This window comes from Lutra lutra, chromosome 15, assembly GCF_902655055.1.
Source record: "Lutra lutra chromosome 15, mLutLut1.2, whole genome shotgun sequence".
NCBI classification, from domain to species: domain Eukaryota; kingdom Metazoa; phylum Chordata; class Mammalia; order Carnivora; family Mustelidae; genus Lutra; species Lutra lutra.
The window spans coordinates 26470800-26491681 of record NC_062292.1 but is presented as its reverse complement, the minus strand read 5'-3'; the positions used below and the strand labels follow the sequence as shown (position 1 = coordinate 26491681).

General features: G+C 34.9%; 1 protein-coding gene across 5 annotated transcripts in view; it reads right to left on the bottom strand.

The window, feature by feature from the left end:
* The window catches only part of COP1 (COP1 E3 ubiquitin ligase), a 250858-nt gene that overhangs the window by 49538 nt on the left and 180438 nt on the right, over positions 1–20882 (bottom strand). For 4 of the 5 annotated variants that reach the window (XM_047704560.1, XM_047704557.1, XM_047704559.1 and 1 more), the window contains 3 exons: positions 12589–12706; positions 9068–9192; positions 7804–7964 (listed from right to left, as the gene is read on the bottom strand). In XM_047704560.1, the coding sequence (XP_047560516.1) occupies positions 7804–7964; positions 9068–9192; positions 12589–12706 (404 nt within the window). Of the gene's footprint in view, positions 1–3679; positions 3722–7803; positions 7965–9067; positions 9193–12588; positions 12707–20882 lie in introns of those variants that run through there. The other variant, XM_047704558.1, reaches the window with a different exon arrangement.

Sequence of the window (20882 nt, the reverse complement as noted above, 5' to 3'; positions counted from 1 at the left end):
AACAGTCATTTAGTAAAAAAGCCTAAGAGATAATGTTCCAAGATTATGATATTACACTGCATCAAAGTGTTTGCCAAGGACATTCACAATGATCGCCACACCCTCTTAAAATTGTAAAAATTTTCCTCTGAATCAACTATAAATTAGCTAAGGATAATTATTTAGTTAATGAGTTATCCTGACCATATCATTATTGCTTTTAGATATACTTAAAAGGATTTGAGTACTTAGGGATGTCATGGGGAGGAAGAAAACAAAATTTGTTAGTCCATATTAATACCTACGGAAAATTGTGAATAAATAGTATATTTTAGAAAGAGAGGATGAAACTAGAAATGACATACACTGTTGATTACATATAGGCTTTATTAATCCAGATAATGGCTGTTTCCAAGAAGTATCAGCAAATTTTACTATATCCGGACACGAGAGGCCAAATAAACTATGTGGTATTTTTTAAAAAGTAGAGTCAGAAAATGAATTAAAATTGCAGCCTATTAAGCCCACCATCCTCTATATTCAAAAGTATTGAGCTGACTGCTATGTATGGAAATACAGCAAACCACACTTACTTCAAAGATTGTATAATCATGCAAATGGAATGTATCTGAATGTTCAATATGGATTCAATATATTCAGATATACAACTTTAGAATTTATAGTTGCTTCTTCAAGTAAGTAGATATTAAAGTTCCTTTATTACAGCAATTTAAACATATGATAGAGTACTCATTTATATTTAAAAAAAACTAGTGATGAAATTAAATTTGAAATCCTAAAGAAAGGTAAAAAGATCTGTTATTCCTAGTAGTTATTTCTCAAAAATCCATATTTTTTAAAAATCATGAAAATTAAGACTAAAGTAGACAATGTAAATAATAAGATTTAGTCTTGGGAAGAAAAACCCTAATAATTTGGCAGTAATAGAATATCTTTGTATTAATAACTCTAAACTACTAAGGTTTCTACAGTTAAAATGTCTTCAAGAGAATTAAAATAATAAACTAAAACCAAAATATAAAATAAACAATTCTGTATTCTTCATCTATGTAACACTACCATTTCTATTCTAGAGAGGGCCTAAGTTGCAATTAAAATTCTTCTAGAAAGCAAAAAGAATATTTACTACTAGAGTCCAAATGAAACATCTTAAAATTCTTTGAAAATTAAATATGGTTGAAGAGATTTTGGCATTTTAGTGGTAGAAATGATAAAGCCATTACCAGTACAAGACAAAGCTAAGGAACAAAGGACAGAAGGATCTGTCAGCAAACTAAAAGTGACTGAATAAAGGTACTTTTAGACACAGGAAAAAGACAGGAAAGAAGAAAAACAGACAAAGCACAAAGTATGGCCTCTCAGACTAAAAGAAACAACATTAGGGGTGCATGGGTTTCTCAGCCAGTTAAATGTCTGCCTTTAACTCAGGTTGTGATCCCATGGTCCTGGGATCAGGCATGGGATCATGAAATGGAGCCCCTTAAGCCCCTCATTGCGAATTCCTGCTCAGCAGGGAGTCTATTTCTTCCTCTCCCACTACCCCACCCACCCCTTTGTGCTCTTTCTAATTAATAAAATCTTTAAAAAAATTAAAAATACTGTCTTTAAGTGAGAGTAATTAAAAGTAAAAATTGTAATTCTAAAGCAAAATAGACCACACAGCAAATATGAAGGTAGGAAAGCATGCTGTTAACTTCCATAGTACTGTGAAATAAAGGAGAAGATGAAAGAAATACTACAATTAAGTTGATCAACATCTTAAAAAGGGCAGTGTATAACATTCTTTCCAGTTTATAGGAAGGTTGGTAGAAATAGAAAGAATGGGAATTATATATGATCTTGGCTGATGGTTCAAAACAGGGCTTGAAATTACTGGTTCATTTTCACCTAGAATTGGCCAAAAAGAAAAACACACACACACACACACACACACACACACACACACACACACACCCCACCCACCCCCCGCTAGGTTTTAGGAAAAAAAGCTAAACAGAAATTTAACCTGCTGGAAACTAATCTAAATTTTATAAGACTGAGATACTCTCCTAAAAGAATGTATCTAGTTGTCTTAGTGCCTTTCCCTCTACCACTCATTTTTAATTGCCCATTCCCTCCCTATGACTAAATCACTGCCATAAATAACACAAAAGCAGATGCATTTTTTATACTATCATTAATTGAAGAATTTTAGGTCATTTTAGTTCATTACAGTTAAATGATACACCACTTATATTTGTCCAAAACCTAAAAAAGACTTCCAAAGTCAAGCTATTTTGTAAGTGACCTTAAATTTATCTCTTTCAGAAAAAAATCAGTAAAGATAAGATCTGAACCATCCCATCAACTCTCTAACATCTAACTGACCAACAACTACAGAAGAATGAACTAAAAAAATTTTATGGTGAAGGTGGACAGAGATGTCCTTCCCTTTGTTGAATAATATTTTTATTTACAAAGTTAGATTTCCATTCTTCTCTTTGGTTGATTACATTTTAAATTTTTCTAAATTTATGGGGCACCTAGGTGGTTTAGTTGATTAAGCCAATTCTTGGTTTCCAGGTCAAGATCTCAGGATGCTGAGACTGAGCCTTAAACAAGACTTGGGCTCAACAGAGAGTCTACTTGAGATTCTCTGCTTCTGTCCTTAACCCATCCTCCCTCTTTTTCTCTCAATAAATAAAATCTTTTAAAAATAAATAAAATAAAAATTTTCAAAAGTAAGTAAGACTGATCTCTTTCTTATGATCAAAATTAGGTAGAATAGAAATAAAGGACAGAATGACAATAAAATGTCTGGCCTTTTTAGAGCCGCTATTGATTTCATATTTTAACAAAGTAATCCAGGTGAGATTAAACATGGTATTGTTTTACTACTCCCCAAAATAGCTCTCTGTACTTCACTATCTCCAACTTCTCCCTTCCCTTTCTTTCTTAAAACCACTCCAATCAAGTTTTTCTCATACCACTCCTTTCACTTTTTTTACTCATCTTACTTGTATTAGTAACATTTGACAAAGCCAATCAATCTCGCCTCCTTGAAAAACTTTCTCACTGGGCTTCCCAGGTACCAGTTTTCTACTATAGAGAGAACTACTCTTTCTCACTCTTTGTTGATTACTCCTTGTCACTTTAATCACTGAACACTAAGGAACTCTCCAAAGTATGGTATTCACACACTTCTAGTATCTAATTACACTCCCTTGCAGAGATACCATCCAATTTCTTGGCTTAAACAAGCTCACAGCTATCAATGCCTATCTCTGGCCCCACAATCTGCTGTGAACTCCAAACTTGGTATATCCACTTAGAAGACAAGTATGTCTCAAACTTGAACCAGTCTAAACGTCACCTCCTGTTCTCCTTTAAGGCACTTCTTCTGGTAGTCTTCTCAGTTACTGGCAACTCCACTCCTAAAGCTGCTGGGGTGGAGGGTGAATCTCAGTGTCATCCTAGACTTTTCTCTCACTCTCCACATGCAGTTTATTGGTTCCTTGACACCTTATTGTCTATTCTCCAAAAGCCAAACTGATTTTTAAAAAACTGAAGTCACATTTAATCACTCCTTTGTTCAAAATCCTAAAACGGCTCCAACTCACACCGGATAAAAGCTACAGTCCAGACTTTAGTAAACAATGTTCTGTTGAAATGGTTCGTCTTCCCCCACTCTGAGATTGACTACTCTCCACCTAGTTCACTGTAGTGCAACCACACTGGACTCCTTTCTTAAAGCCACTATTACTGAACACTACTATTGATCACTATCGCTGATCACTATTACTGATATAATCACTGAAACACTAATTACTTTCTTACTTCAAGGTCTCTGAACTGTTTGCTCTACCTGGAATACCCTTCCACCTTTAAACATGGATTACATCTTATGTCCTTGTCTTTGCTCTAATTCAGCTACTCAGGTAGGTGATTCTGTCACCACCACTAAAAACTACAACTCCTTATTCCAGCACTCCCTGTCGCACTCTCTGGCTTTGTTTTCCTCCAAGTCACTCAACACCTCCTAATACAACTATTTATTTATTTTGTTTTTCCCTCTCCTCCAGCACATAAAATTTTAAGTCTCCTAAGAGATTCCTAAGAGGCCCAGAATTTTTCTTAAAGTTTTGTTCAAGTTTATCCTCCATATCTAGAACCATGACTACATACAATAAATATTTGTTAAATAAATAAGACTCTCTCACACTTTCTGCCTCATCTAAAATAGGGAAATGAAGTTACTTTTCATGCACAAAGTGACTTAAGCAAAAATCAAATTTAAAATAAATCTGGACTGATAATGAAGTGAGTTAGAGAACTTTTCATCTTTTTACTGGGAAATAAAGCAAGTTCCCAGGTGACGCTGATGTGTTGATCCAGGTAGTATACTTGAAGAATCTACTTTAGAAAGGTTATCCTATCAACTAGAATATGCATTCCTTTCAGTCTAATTAATTAGTTTTTTTACCTCCTTCCCTGACAAGGAAAATTCCTGAGAACATTTTAATCACATTTACCCTTCTGGCTTATTACTATCAAATACTTAATTCTATGTGCTTATTAAATCCAACAAGGTATCACTGCTTTACAAAGTCAATAGGCATTTAGATTTACTACATATTACTACTTCTATTCCTTTTTGCCATTTCCATTCCTTTCGACATCTGTGACTTTCATCTTTAGGTTCTGCATCTTTTCCTCCTGCCTTAAAAATATCCTTTCAGGTTTTCTTTACTATAGGTCTACTGGTGGCAAATTCTTCATTATTATTTATCTAAAAATGTCTTCATTTTGCTTTTGTCTTAAGAGATTTTCACTGGCTAGAGAAATATAGACCAGCAGGTATTTCCCTTTACACAATAAAGATCTGGTTCCACCACCTCTGGTTTCTATTGCTTCATGAAAAAATTGGCTATCAGTCTAATTGCTGGTCTTCTGAAGACAGTGACTTTTTCTCTGCCTTCTTTTAATAATCTCCCTTTGTGGGATGCCTGGGTGGCTCAGTCAGTTAAGCATCTGCCTTTGACTCAGGTCATGATCCTGGGTCCTGGGATCAAGTCCCACATCAGGCTCCTTGCTCAGCACGGAGTTTGCTTCTCCTTCTGCTGCTGCTATTGCTGTTTGTGTTCTCTCTTTCTCTCTGACAAATAAATAAATGGAAAAAAAAACTCCCTTTGCATTTTATTTGCTATAGTTTGATTATGGTGTATCAAGGTGTGGCTGTCCTACCACCAGCAGGGGTCACAGGACCAGACACAATTAGCTTTAGTCTTCCACTAGGTTAGTTAGCTCTATAGAGGTATATAGGATAGGAAATTCAGCATGCACAACATCTTCAAACTCATGAGGAGGGCAAGCAACTATACACATTCATAGCCTCTTGCATCTCTCCTGAACCCACACAAAGAGTATGCATATTTGCTAAGGACATATAGGGTACATGGGGTTCTAGATACAGAGAGGTGCCTTGGTTTCCTGTCGATCTTATATTGCTCACTTTGGATAGATGTAAAGCCGATATGCCAATGCACATTTCTCTAAGTCCACGTGCAATAGTACAGATGGAGTTTCATAGTATATTTAAGAGATAACTAGCTGCTAGCAATAATATTCCATGTTTGTCCCTAACTCAGCGCATTTTCACGAAGTACTATCATGAGAAAGCAGATCCAAGGTCAGAGTTTCAGGCACACTTAAGTCTCGGTCCAAATATAATATTAAATCTCTACTCACATTGTAAATTTACTCTTTGGGGTACAAGGGCTTAATGAATCTCTGCCTTGATGTCTTTCATCAATTTTGTAAAGTTCTGAACGATAATTCTCCTAATATTTGCTTCAGTTGTATTATTTCTTTTCTCTCCTTTTAGGTCTTCTATTGAATATATTAAACTTTCTTACTTCATCCTTCATTTCTTTTCTGTATTTTTTTTCATCCTATTTTTCTCTCCATGCTTCCTTCTGTATATTTTCTTCTAACATACTGAAAGTTCATTGACTCTCTTTTCTTCCATATAATCCATCCACTGAGTTCTTAATTTGGGGAATTATAATTTTTTACTTCCCAGTTGAAATTTTCTATCTTATCTTTTATCTTGTCAGCATGGTTATTTTTAAGCTACATTTGATAATTCTGATATCCAGGGCTGCTGTGATTTTGTTCCTGTTGTCCACTGTTTAGGCTAAATTTATTCACAACATTTTGCCTTTTCCTATGTCTGTCTGTTATTTACTGTGACTTAGTTACTGTATTTGCAATTTACAACAAAATAAATTCCCAGATGATCTTTTTTAGATCTTCTTTCAAAGAGGATTTAAGTTTAACTAGCAATACAGGATCATTTCAATTTAATTTCAGGACTGATATGATCTGGAGTTGCAATCATTTTGAGAATTTATCTTCTACTGGTTTACCCTAGACTACAGCCCTTTTTGGAGCCCTAAACCAAAGTAATTCACCCACGTAGTGGTGAGCACTAAATTCTAATACGTGTCCCCCTGTGAAGCTGCCATAAGTGTTCTCAGCCATTCTACCAAGAGTGCCAAAGGCTCCCAGAGGAAAAGCATACTCCAAAGCCAGGTTTCCGTTCCTATGCCATTAATTCTTTTCTATCTTATTTACATTCCAAAGTCTTTGAACAGGTTTATGTTGTTGTTTTTAAAATAAATACACTTGGTCCAACTTTTCTAGTTCTACTTACAGGGAAGATTAGTATAAATCACCTAGTCTACCACTGCCAAAACTGGAAGTTGATTAACAGAACTTTAAATAAGATAGGAATGGAATATAGCTAATTAAAGTCAAATAGTATCAGCAACTCAGAATTCTCAAAGCACCCATCAAGAAAGAATTTTTTGGTTCAAAAATAAAAACAACCAAGTAAGCACCTAAAGAGCTATTTTTTTCAAGAAGATGACATTAGTGAATGACTGTTTATAAAAATCAAGATAATAAAAAGAACTACTGTTTCATATAGCTTATGAGAAAGCTTATCCTTTAAAATAAGTGACAAGTTGGGGAGCCTGGGTGGCTCAGTGGGTTAAAGCCTCTGCCTTCGGCTCAGGTCATGATCTCAGGGTCCTGGGATCGAGCCCCGCATCGGGCTCTCTGCTCTGCGGGGAGCCTGCTTCCCTCTCTCTCTCTCTGCCTGCCTCTCTGCCTACTTGTGATCTCTCTCTCTCTGTCAAACAAATAAAATCTTAAAAAAATAAAAATAAAAAAAATAAGTGACAAGTTTAAGAAAACTTTTTTTCACAGTTTAGAAGTACAACTTTCTTATTAAGAAATTAAATGTTTTTAAATATTCTTATATAAGTGCATTATATAAGTACATTTACAGACAGGAACTCTGCCCTGAAATAATATTTAATTAGGTGTACATATAGGACACTCTCCTTTACCTACATCCAATTTTTTTCTTGCTAAGACAATACCAGATTCTGCTAAATGTTTATTAAGTATATACTGTAAATGATCATTAGGGAAAATGAGACACAGTATGTATTCTAGAAATTTCCAGTCTTAATTTAGAGATATAAATAGACAATGTGATAATGCTAAAACAGAGGTATGTACAATATGCTATGGGCACACAGGAGAGACATTTTATCAGTGTGATGCTCTTCTATTAGTGGTATTTCAATTACTACCTAAAATGCTTGTTGATTTTGATGATGCAATACTAAGCAAAAAAAAAATATGTATCACATATCAATTTTTATTTTAAACTTAAAAAAATTCAGATGTGAATACATAGACAGGAAGTGTTATATGAGACATCAAGAAGAAAAAACTGACATGAACACTTACCCCATCTGGCAGTGCCCTCCAGCACACAGCACTAACAAATTCATTTGTATCATCTTCTTTTCGGTCTTTATCCAGAACACTTTTGACCGTATCAAACTTAAAAGTTAGCAAAGTCTTAGAAAGTCCTTTATAGTACAAATAAAGAGAGTTGTTCTCACTTCCTGAAAAGAAATGTTTAAATAAATAATTTTTTAGAATGGGAGAATTCAGAATTAGGATGTAACATTCATAGAATAATTATTAATTAATGTTTAAGTTCAAAGACAAAACTTTTATGGTTGAATTTGAAAGACCAGAGCACAGGATTTCTTGGGAATCATGTGAGAAAAAGAATCATAGAAAAAAAGCTGTACTCTACTAATCTAAAGAAATAATAACTGGTAAATGATTTAACAACATTGATAACTGTAAGGTTAAAATTACTGCCAAAATTTCATTTATAGCAGAGGTTTAAAGAAGACAAGAAATTTGTTATTACAGTGTGAATCTTACATGACACTTAGAAAGATTTCTAGGGAGGGGGGGATTATAGTACTTACAAAGGCAGATTTTTAATAACCTACAAAATTTATGTCCCATTCCCCAATAAAGACACCACTCTATTACATAACTGGCCTATAAGGAAAACTATATTTTTGAGTAGCTTATCAAGTAAAATAATTATAAGAGATTTGCTTTGGCAGGGCTTACATTATATATACAACTTTACTAAATAAAGGTCAAGTCATTTGAAAAGAACTGATGAAAGTTCATATATTAGACAGTAGGTGTATTATGCATTTGAACATTACCTAATTTGATTTTTCTACTTCTGATGTAAAGTTGTATAAATTCTGATGTAAAGTTGTACAACAAAAGCCCTAGAATACCAGATCAGGATAATCTAAACAAACTGCTTAACGAAGGGAATGCTCTATAGGGGAAAATGAGTATCAAGCTTAGGAAGACAAATAATGTCTCTGAAATTAGGACATTAGCAGAAATTAATGTTTTCTTTTACATAGTATCTATAGAAATTAGTTACAATGGAGAACAATTATAAAACATATTTAACAATCTTATGCTATTTCACGCAGTAAGGGTTTGTGCTCACTAAAGGAGGGAAGGACTAATGCTTATTTCAGCACAATCCCAGAAGAATTCAGTATGCTACTTTCTGGATGTACAGATCACTTCCTGACTAGGTATATAGTATATGTTCGTTGAATGCAATTTCGGGGACAAATTCCTGTTAGAAAATTCAGGAAAAGATGGTTTTACTTACCACAAGCTATATAATCACCATTGGAAGCAAGGCCTACAAAGTTTTTTTCATTGATGTGACCCTTGAAGGAACGTAGACAGTATGGTTTCCCTACATTCCACAGCTTTAGCTGGCTATCTGTTGAGCTGAGGTAAACACAAAAAAGGAGAATACAATTAAGATTTCATGGTCTGGGGGCGCCTGGGTGGCTCGTGGGTTAAGCCTCTGCCTTCGGCTCAGGGCATGATCCCAGGGTCCTGGGATCCAGCCCCTCATTTGGCTCTCTGCTCAGCGGGGAGCCTGGTTCCCTTCCTCCCTCTCTGCCTGCCTCTCTGCCTAATTGTGATCTCTGCCTGTCAGATAAATAAAATCTTAAAAAAAAAAAAAAAAGATTTCATGGTCTGAAATGCATCCCTACTAATTAGAGGCAATCCAGTTTGGTGCCTTAGGATGCAGAATATGGAGCCAGATTTTCTGAGTTATAATGTTCAATATACCATTCATTTGCTTTTGGCCTTGGGAAAATTATATAGCCTCTTCGGCTCCATTTTGTTCATTAGTTATTTGTGAAATAGAGTGATTCCTACATAATTGAATTAGATAAATTCTATAGGACGTGAAAACTAATTCATTTAAAATGTTTCTAATAGTCCCTGGGCATGTAGGAAGTGCTTACTAGTAAACATTACTCATCAAGACTATCACATCACCACCACCAAATAACAAGAGTCCCGTTGGGAGTTGTGTTTAATTTCAGGGATACACTCTATCCCACTTGACTTGATTAACTTTTCAACTATTGAATTGCATTGGTATACTAAATTTAACCTATTGTGACAGCTTAGTTGTATCTACAGAGGTAGAACATAATGAATGACTGGAATAGTCTATATAAAGTAACTTATTTACTGAAATAATAGGCAAATGCAATTATTTGCCAAAAATTAATTGAATGTAAAGACTGTTGGTAATCTTATCATACAGAGCCAGTTTTAGAACTTGAATAAAAGACCATGTTTTTGTTTTTTTGTTACAAAATTCCAATCATACCATACACATTAGGTTGTAAATTTCTTATCTTTTTTTTTTTAAAGATTTTATTTATTTATTTGACAGAGAGAGACACAGTGAGAGAGGGAACACAAGCAGGGGGAGTGGGAGAGGGAGAAGCAGGCCTCCCGCTGAGCAAGGAGTCTGATGTGGACCTCGATCCCAGGGTCCTGGGATCATGACCTGAGCGGAAGGCAGCCACTTAATCACTGAGCCACCCAGATGCCCAAATTGCTTATCCTTTATTCGATAATTTGGTTTATAATTTTTCTGTAAAATAAACATATTTTAATATCTTTGTTATGACTACACAATAAATCATCTTTCCTCTAACTGTAACATTCACAGAATATGGTACCATGCTGAATGCTTTACATTTATTACTTCATTTAAAGAGTCACAACATAATAACTATTATTAGCTCCAGTTTAGAGGTGAGGCAACTGAACATGAGAAAGTTAAGGACATTTTCAAGGTACCACAGCTAGTCAACAGCAGAGACAAGACTGAAACTGTCTTATTAAAGAGGCCAAACTCCAAGCTCTTTACATACTTCTCTATGGCTTCTCATCATTTTTTCAATAGACATTTATGTTGTTTTAATTTTTTTTCCCAACAATGTTGCATTGAACATTTCTTTAGGTCTGTAATGTTTTTATTGGCCAGGAATTCACATTGTGGCAATATATGTATATTTTAATATTACTTTTTAACATTTCCAAATAAAGTTGTGGATAAATTTATTCTAAAAACTTCTAAACCTCAAACATATTCAAGAAAAGAAAATCATGATTTATAAAACTTAAGCAGGACAAGAGATTGGTGAAAATACAAAAAACATATCCACATTAATAAGGTCAATTAAAATTTCCCAACTTTATAATATTAAGTATACATATATTTCAACTACTGGAAATCAAACTGATTTAACATTTATAAATCTGAAGTTAAAGGAAAATATTTTTGCCATATAATCTACCATCCACATTTGAATCTGAATAAAATTTTAATTGTATACTGCCCATTATTATTCCTAAAGACAGGATACATTTTGATCTGTTAACACTAATTTAAGTTTGTGAACTAATTACCCAAGTTCCCTTGTTTACCTTGGAAAACTCAGTTCTCACTTTTTTCCCCTTGTTTGTAATTCAGTTCAAATTACCTTGCTAAATCAATTCAAATTACCAACTTATTATCTAGAGAGACCAGAACAGAGGTAGATGTGGTGAGAGATACCAAGTATTAATGCCAAGGCACTGGCATTAATAATCTCCTAAGATTAGAGATTAGAAACTAAGTGGGGGGGAATGAAAAGAAGAAAGCAATGTATCATGAAGCATGAAAAGAAATAACAGATACAAAAAAGAGAGAAATTAAGAATGGTTATTTGTTAGGGTAATATAAAATAAAGAGGGGGTGGGGCGCCTGGGTGGTTCAGTGGGTTAAAGCCTCTGCCTTCGGCTCAGGTCATGATCCCAGGGCCCTGGGATCGAGCCCCACATCAGGCTCTCTGCTCAGTGGGGAGCCTGCTTCCTCCTCTCTCTCTCTATGCCTACTTGTGATCTCTGTCTGTCAAATAAATAAATAAAATCTTTTAAAAAATAATAATAAAAAAATAAATAAAGAGGGGGTGCCTGGGGAGTTTAGTCACTTAAGCATTGGCCTTCAGCTCAGGTCATGATCTCAGGGTCCCAGGATGGATCCCTGTGTCAGGCTCCCTGCCCAGCGAGGGGCCCGCTTCACCCTCTCCCTCTGCTAGTGCTCCCTCTTTCAAATAAATAAATAAAGTCTTTTAAAAATGAATAAAATAAAAAGAACTATGAAATGGGTTAACAGAAAAGAGATTGCCTGTTAGAAGCACTTTTTCAATGATACTTTGGCAACTGAGGTTTATTTATCGAGATGACATCTTGTTAACCTTCAAACAAAATAAAAGACAACTAAAAGCCTACATTATAATTCTCTAGCACAGAAGACTTCTCAAAGGATATCTGTCAAGTGTAAGCCATATTTACTTATTTTCCCGAAACATATTTAAAACTTACCATGAAACCACAGGGAAATCAAGTAACATAGAATCAACCAAATATTACCTAAAACCAAAAATACTACTACTATACTGTAATGTAGGTAAATACACAATAACACACTGATTTTAATAGATAAAATACTTCTCATTTTATTCCATCAACTATGTTGTTTTTCTCTTATGGAGAATCGGTGGCTGAAATCCAGTCTGAAGTTCAAATGCTGAAGCACTAAAAACTATCAACATCAGGTTTTTATTCATAAAAAGCATAAAAAAGTGAGCAAAACAATCCAAAATATACATTTATTTTAATTAGAGAATTATTTTTAAAATCTTCTATTTATGAAAAAGTACATATACCACAGTGTTGCTCTTTACAGATACCCACAGTGACATTATAAAACTGGTAAATGATGACAGAGCTCTGTATTAAGCTTAACCTCAGGAGAGTAATACTCACGCAGAAACAATTTCCTCACCACTCACAAACTTTGCATAAGATACTGCTTTTCGGTGTCCTTTGAATACCATGATTGGCTGCTTAGTGTTACGAAGATCATAGTAGTGGACACAGTGATCTAAAACAAAGTAAAACAGAACAAAAAGAGAAAAATGTAGTAAATGAAGAAACAGAAAGCAAAGCTCATTTTAAATGGTTTTGGTGCCTTTCATCAAAAGTTGAAGGAACAGTATCAAACCTATAACAGCAGAAAAGTGTTATGATTTTCAAAAACAAGAAAGATATAATAGGTTTTCTGTTTTCAATCTAGGAGATATGGCTGCATAAAAAGTATATACACATATGCCAACATCAATCTGAAAAGGAGTTCCACTGGTATTTCCAGTGATCCTGGCTCTAAAACCGGAGTATTAAACATTCAAAGGAACTGAAAATTTAAAAATTTATCCTTACATTTTAGATGTACCTTGTTTTAAAAAAAGGTGATATATAAACATTTTAGGCTTCGGTTAAAGATAATGCTATATAATTCCCTGCATTTGCTTTTTAAAAATACTTTCTTGAGACACATTTAACATATAATAAAACCAACTCACTGTTAAGTATATAATTCAATGATTTTTAGTCATTTTACCCAGTGATGCAACCATAGCCATAAATCAGTTTTGGAACAGTTTCCTCATCCCAGTAAGATCCATTTACCTATCACTCACTGCCCTAGGCAATCACTACATCTAACTTTATAAATTTACCTTTTCTTACAATACATTCCTTTCAGACAATACATGGCTTCTATGTATGTCTCCTTACACTTTACATAAAATTTCTGAAGTTCATCCATGTTTTAACACCTGTCAATAATTCATTCTTTTTTATTGCTGAATACTACCTATTATATGGATACTCCACATTTTGTCGACCCACTCACCAGGTGAAGGACATTTGTTTCCACTTTTTGGTTACGAAAATTAATACTGCTATGAACAATCACATTCAAGTCTTTGTGAGAACATGTATTTGGGTCTCAGGTAGATGTCTAAGAAGTATTAATTACTGCATCATGAGGTAACTTTGTGTTTTTAAGAAACTGACAAACTGCTGACTGTACCACTTTACATTCCCACTAGTAATATATGATGGTTCCAGTTCCTTTACAGGAGTTCTTTGAAAATTTTGGATACAATTTAAAAAAAAAAGTTTTACAAATATTTTAACCATTTTGTTGCTTGCCTTTCTTATTTTCATAGTACATTTTGAAGCACAGAAATTTGGGATTTTGATAAGGTCCAATTTATCTTTTTCTCTTATAACCTCATAAAAACCTTTGACAATTCCAAGGTCTTAAAGATTTTTCCTCTATTTTTTTGTAGCTTTGTTTTAGTTCTTATATTTATGCCTATGATCAATTTTAAGTTATTCTTTCTGTATGGTGTGAAGCATAGGTCAAAGTTCATCTTTTTGCATGGGATGGAGCTGCATCCAGTTGTCCCAGCAAGAACTGAAAACAAACCTTTTCTCTACTGAACTGCTTCAGCACCCTTGTTGAAAATGAACGGACTACTGGATTCGTAATTCTAATCAAGTGATCTATATATGTCTACTTCCTGCCAGCACAACGTCTTGTATAACTGTAGCTTTAAAAAAAGAAAAAAGATCTCATTTATTTATTTTTAAAAGATTTATTTATGGGGAGCGGACAGAAGGAGAGGGAGAAATAATCTCAAGCAGATTCCCTGCTGAGCAAGGAGCCTGACATGGGGCATGTGACCTCGAGATCATGACCTCAGCCAAAATCAAGAGACAGATTCATAACCAACTGAGCCACCCAGACACCCCTAAGATTTTGTTTGTAAGTTAATTTCTCCACCCAACAAGAGACCTGAACTTAGAACTCCAAGATCAATACTCGCATGCTCTAACGACTGAGCCAACCAGGAGCCCATAACTAACTGTAGCTTTAAAATTTTGAAATTCAGTAGAAAAAATCCTCCAACTTTGTTCTTTTGTAAGATTGTTCTGGCAATTCCTGTCCTTTGCATTTCCACATATATTTTCGATCAGCTTATCATTTCCTGGGAAAAAGCCTGCTGGAATTTTTACACAGATTGAGTTGAATCTGTAACTCAATTGCAGGAGAATTCTCTTAGAATATTATGTCATCCAACCTATGAACAAAGATGTCTGCATTTATTTATATCTGATTTAATTTTGCTCAGCAAATTTTTGTCATGTTCAGTGTACAAGTCTTGCACTTTATCAAATGTATTCCTTAAATATTTTATTCTTTTTGATGTTATTCTGAACAGAATCTTATTTTTAGGCTATATATTGTTCATGTTTAGAAAGATAATTTTTTATACTGCCATTTTATTCTGTGGCCCACCTGAACAGTTAATTGTTAGCTCTAATTTTTTTTTAAAGATTCCTTAAAATGTTCTTTTTTTTTTTTAAAGATTTTATTTATTTATTTGACAGAGAGAGATCACAAGTAGGCAGAGAGGCAGGCAGAGAGAGAGGAAGGGAAGCAGGCTCCCTGCTGAGCAGAGAGCCCGATGCAGGACTCGATCCCAGGACCCTGAGATCATGACCTGAGCCGAAGGCAGAGGCTTAACCCACTGAGCCACCCAGGCGCCCCCTTAAAATTTTCTATATAGGGGATGGCATCACCTGCAAATAAAGACAGTTTAATGTTTTCTTTCAAATCAGGATATCTTATGGTTCCTTTTCTTCCCTGGCAGTACTAGCTAGAATCTCCAGTACTGTGCTGAACCAAAGAAGTCAGGTGAACATCCCTGACTTGTTCCTACTTGTAGGGGAAAAGCCTTCAGTCTTTCACCAGTAACTATGATATTCCCTAGTAGTTTTTCAGAGACATCTTCTATCAAGTTGAGGAAGTTTACTGCTACTTGTTAAGAGTTTTAATCATCAACAGATATGGAATCTTGTCAAATACCTTTTCTATGTTTATTGGCATGACTGTGTGGTTTTAACTCTATTAATATGGTATGTTACATTGATTGATTTTTGGATATTAAGCAAATCTGGTTACTCCTGGGAAAAATCTCACACTGTCATAGTGATAATCTTTTAAATATACCACTGAATTTGCTTTGCTAATATTTTGTACAAGGAATTTGCATCTATAGTCTATGAAAAATACTAGTCTGTTTTTCTATCCATGTGATATCTTGGGCTTCTGGTTTTGAAAATTCCTCAGGGAAGAATTTATGAACACTAGTATTATTTATCATTTTATAAAATTTACCAGTGAAGTCATCTGGGTCTCTGCCTTTCTTTGTAGGAATACTATGTTACTCAATTTCTTTCCTTTTCATAGGTCTATTCAAGTTTTATACTTCCTCTGAGTCAATTCTGGTAATATGTGATGTTCTAAAATTCGTTCACTTCATCTACATTAAGATGGATACAGTTCTTCAGAGTATTCTACTGTAATCTTTAATATCTGAAGGTTAGTCAGCAGTAACTTCCCTTTTTTTTTTTTAAGATTTTATTTATTTATTTATTTATTTAGACAAGGAGCATGTTAAGCAGGGGCAGAGGGAGGGAAAGATTCTTAAGCAGACTCCATGCTAAGCGCAGAGCCCAATGCAGGGCTGGTTCCCAAGACCCTGAGATCATGACCTAAGCCAAAATCAAGAGGTGGATGCTTAATCAACTAAACTGCTTAGACATCCCTCCCTAAATTTTAGTGATCAGTGTCTTTTTTTCTTAGTCTTCCTAAAGGTGTGCCAGTTGTGTTGTTGTTTTCAAAGAACCACCTTCTTTATTCTTTTTTTTTAAAGAGAGAGTGCAAGTGGGGAGGAGGGACAAAGGGAGAAGGAGAGAGAGAGAATCCTAAGGAGGCCCCCATTCAGCATGGAGCCCATGTGGGACTTGATCTTATGACCTTGAGATCATGACCTGAGCCAAAATCAAGATTTGGATGCTAACCAGATGGGATCAGGAGGGAGACAAACCATAAGAGACTCTTAATTTCACAAAACAAACTGAGGGTTGCTGGGGGGAGTTGGGGTATGGAGAGGGTGGTGGGGTTATGGACATTGGGGAGGATATGTGATATGGTGAGTGCTGTGAAGTGTGTAAGCCTGATGATTCACAGACCTGTAACTCTGGGGCAAATAATATATTATGTGTTAATAAAAATAATTAAAAAAAAGAGTTGAATGCTTAACTGACTGAGCCACCAAGGTGCTGCTCAAAGAACCAACTTTAGTTTTACTGATAGTTTTCTCTCTCATTTTTCTGTTCACTATTTCATTAATTTCCACCCTATTATTTCCTCCTTCTGCTTGTCTTTGGCTTTATTATTTTTTTATAGATTTTTTTTGTGGTGAGAGCTTAGATTATTGAGGTCTCTCTCTCTTTTAATATAAATATTTGACATCTCTATTTTTTTTAAGATTTTATTTTTAAGTAATCTCTAAATCCAACATGGGGCTCAAATTTACAACCCCAAGATCAAGAGTCACACACTCTACTAACTGAGCCAGCCAGTCGTCCAAAACAGACATTTCTTCTAAGCACTGCTTCAGCTGCTAGCACAGATTCTTTTTTAAATTTTCTTTTAAAGATCATATTTATTTATTTGACAGAAACAGCAAGTGCACACAAGTAGGTGGAATGGCAGAGAGGTAGAGGGAGAACCAGGCTCCCCGACAAGCAGATAGACCGACATGGGGCTTGATCCCAGGACTGTGGGATCATGACCTGAGCCAAAGGCAGACACTTCACCCAATGAGAGACCCAGGTGCCCCTGCTAGCGCAGATTTTAATATGATATTTTTATTTATATTCACTTCAAAATATTTTCTAATTTTCCTATTTTTTCTTTGACCAAAGGGTTATTTAGAAATTACCAAATATTTGTCAATTTCCTAAATTAACTATTGTTAACTTCCATTTAGTCAGAAAGTATGTTTTATTATTTCAATCCTTTAAAATGTATTAACATTATTATATGGTTTATATATGGTATTATATATGGTTTATCCTGGAGAATGTTCCATGTTTGCTTGAAAAGAAGGTATACTATACTGTTCATGAGTGGAGTATATACTATATGTGCATCCATTACATCAGGATGATACTGTTCTTCAATCATCTACACACTTGCTACTCTTCTGTCCAGTTGTTCCATCAGTTACTGACAGTAGAATACTAAAGTCTCCAACTACTTTTGTTGAATTGTCTCTTTCTCCCTTCAATTCCATAAATTACGTATTTCAAAATAGTTCAAGTGTACGTATATTTATAATTGTTATATCTTGCTGCTGAACTGACCCTTTTATCATTATAAAATGGTTTGCTTTGTTTCTAGCACCAATTTTTACTTACAGTCTATTTTGTTTGATTTAAATATAGCCATGCCAACTCCTAGGTTACTGTCTGCATGAAATGTCCTTTTCCATCTTTTTACTTACAATCTATTTGCGTCTTTGAATCTCAAGTTTATCTTATAAACAGTATGTAGTTGGCTGTTTTTTTCACCCATTCCACCAATCTCTGCATCTTGGGAGTGTGTAATCCACTTACATTTAACATAATTATTTATACAATAGGATTTATACCTACAACTGTGCTTATTTGTTTCTCTTACATCTTTTTTGGTTCTATATTCCTCTTAGCCTTTTTTTTTTTTTTTAAGATTTTATTTATTTATTTGACAGAGACACAGCGAGAGAGGGAACACAAGCAGGGGGAGTGGGAGACAGAGAGGGAGAAACAGGCTCCCCGCCGAGCAGAGAGCCCGATGCGGGGCTCAATCCCAGGATCCTGGCATCACGACCTGAGCCAAACGCAGACGCTTAACTGACTGAGCCACTCAGGCACCCCTCCTCTTAGCCTTTTTTGTGTTAAACAGAAATCCCCCAGGATAACTCTTTTGTTTGTTATTGCTGTTTTTTATTATTTTTAGAAGTTATTTTTATAGTGGTTTTCTGTGGATTGTAATTAGCATGTGAATTTTTAAAAATGTAGTTCAGATCATCACTAAGTTAATTTTAATATTTATGTGCAAATTTTGCTCTAATATAGCTCTTTTCTCCGACCCTGCCCTTTGTGCTAATATGGACATATGTATTATATCATTTTAGGGTATAAGTGCATGAACACCATTTTATAATTGTTTTACTTAGTTGCCTTTTTTGCTGTTATTGTTAAAGAGAGGGAGAGAAAATCTTAAGCAGATTCCCAGCCTAGTGTGGAAACCATCACAGGGCTTGATCTTAGGACCCTGAAATCAAGACCTGAGCCGAAATCAAGAGTCAAGACACTCAACCAAACCACCCACCCAGGTGCCCCTCAGGTGCCTTTTAAATCAGTTAGAATAGGTAACAAAAAATATATTTGAACTATCTTTTATTATACCAATATAATTATCTTTACCCAGTGTTTTTTATTATTCCATATGGATTTACATTACTATCTTATACCCTTTTCTTTCAGCCCGAAGGACTGCCTGTAGTATTTCTTGTTTGGTAGGTTTTCAAGAAAAGAACGTGCTCAGTTTATGTTTATCTGAGAATGTCTTAAATTCTTCATTTTTTTTTTTCCTGGGCAGTTTTGCTAGATACAAAACTCTCTTGACAATCTTCTTTTCAGCATTTAGAATGTATCTCACTGCCTTCTAACTTGCACAGATTCTGATGAGAAGATGCTAATCTTACGGAGGATTGCTTTTGTGCTGAGTTGCTTTTCTCTTGTTTTTTTTCCAAGATTCTCTCCCTGCCTTTGGTTTTAAATAGTCTGATGTGTTTAGGTGCCATATCTTTGAGTTTATCTTACTTTGAGCTCGCTAACCCTTTTGGGTATGTAAATTGATGTTTTTCATACAATTTGGGAAGATTTCTGGCCACTTTTTCTTTAAATATTTTTCCATCCCTTTCTCTTATTTCCTTATTTTCTGAGAGTATATTTACGGTGGCATGCTTAATGGTGTCTCACAGATTTCCAAGGCTCCATTCATTTTTCTCCATTCTTAAATGGAAAATCACCATTGACCTATCTTCTAGTTCACTGATTCTTCAATTTGCTCATGAGCCCCTCTAGGGAATTTTTCATTTCAGTTATTACACTTTTCAACGACAGAATTTCTATTTGTTTTTTCTTCTTTTTTTAATACTATTTGGTGAGACATATTTTTATATTTTTTCATTCCTTAATTATGTTTTAATTCAATGAATACACTTAATATAGATACTTTAAGGTCTCTATCTAGTAAGCCCAATTATCACAGGATAGTTTCTATTAATTTTTCCTGTTTCTTTGCATATGATAGTTTTTTTTTTTTTTTACAAAAAGTAGACATTTTGATAATATAATGTGGTAACTCTGAAATCAGACCCTACCTCCCTCTCCTGGGACTTTTGTGACTTGGCTTTTGTTTTGGTTTTGTCGCCACTTATTTGTCTAAAGACTTTTCCAGAAGTGAACCTGCAGTCTGTAAATCATTGTTGTATGGAAACACTTAAATCTTGACTGGTATTCTTTTTTAAATTTCTGGCTTTTTCTTTTACCTAGATGAATAAAGTTTGCTCCTGGGTCAGCACTGCTAAGTAGCCACAAAGTTTTCTTAATTGTTTTGAGCCAGTATGTTTTCCACCCTTTGCCCAGGTTAGCTATGTGTTAGGGCATCCTTTCAAAGATCAGGAACTTCTAAAACTCCATTATCCTTCACTTCTTACTTACAGAGTCAATCAGAGGTAAGCAACTAGAGCCCTTTCCATTTTTCCCCGGATAAGTACATTGGCCTGAACATGCAGAAAGCATTCTACATCCCAGGAACTTATAAGAGTTTTTTCAAAGCCCCTGGGGCTGTTTTGTTGCCCAGATCTTCCTTTTAAATTTTTGACTGGACTCCTGTTTGCCCCATCTGGTATCACAGCCTTAGACAATTGTGATACTACATCTGATTGTTTTCAGTAAGACTCTGGGTACAGGTCTTTTCCCATGGAGACTCTGAGTCAGGTCAAACAGAAAAAACATCTTGTGAATGTGGCTTTTTCCAGTAAGCTGTAAGTCAAGTCGAACATGACCATGATCTAGAAATGGGATTTTTTGACAAGTTCCCACACCAGCAGTTTTTTCCTAGTGGTGGCTACAAGGCTGCTGGTTTTCAAGGCTTATATGCCACAAGTTAGCTCAGTTTTTATAAATTTGCCTGTAGTTTTTATTGCTTATCTGGAAAAGTATTCCCACATTTTTTCTGTTCATTATTGCAACTGCATTAAGTGATCTCCTCAAATGACAGCAATCAGCTTATGGACATATAAATG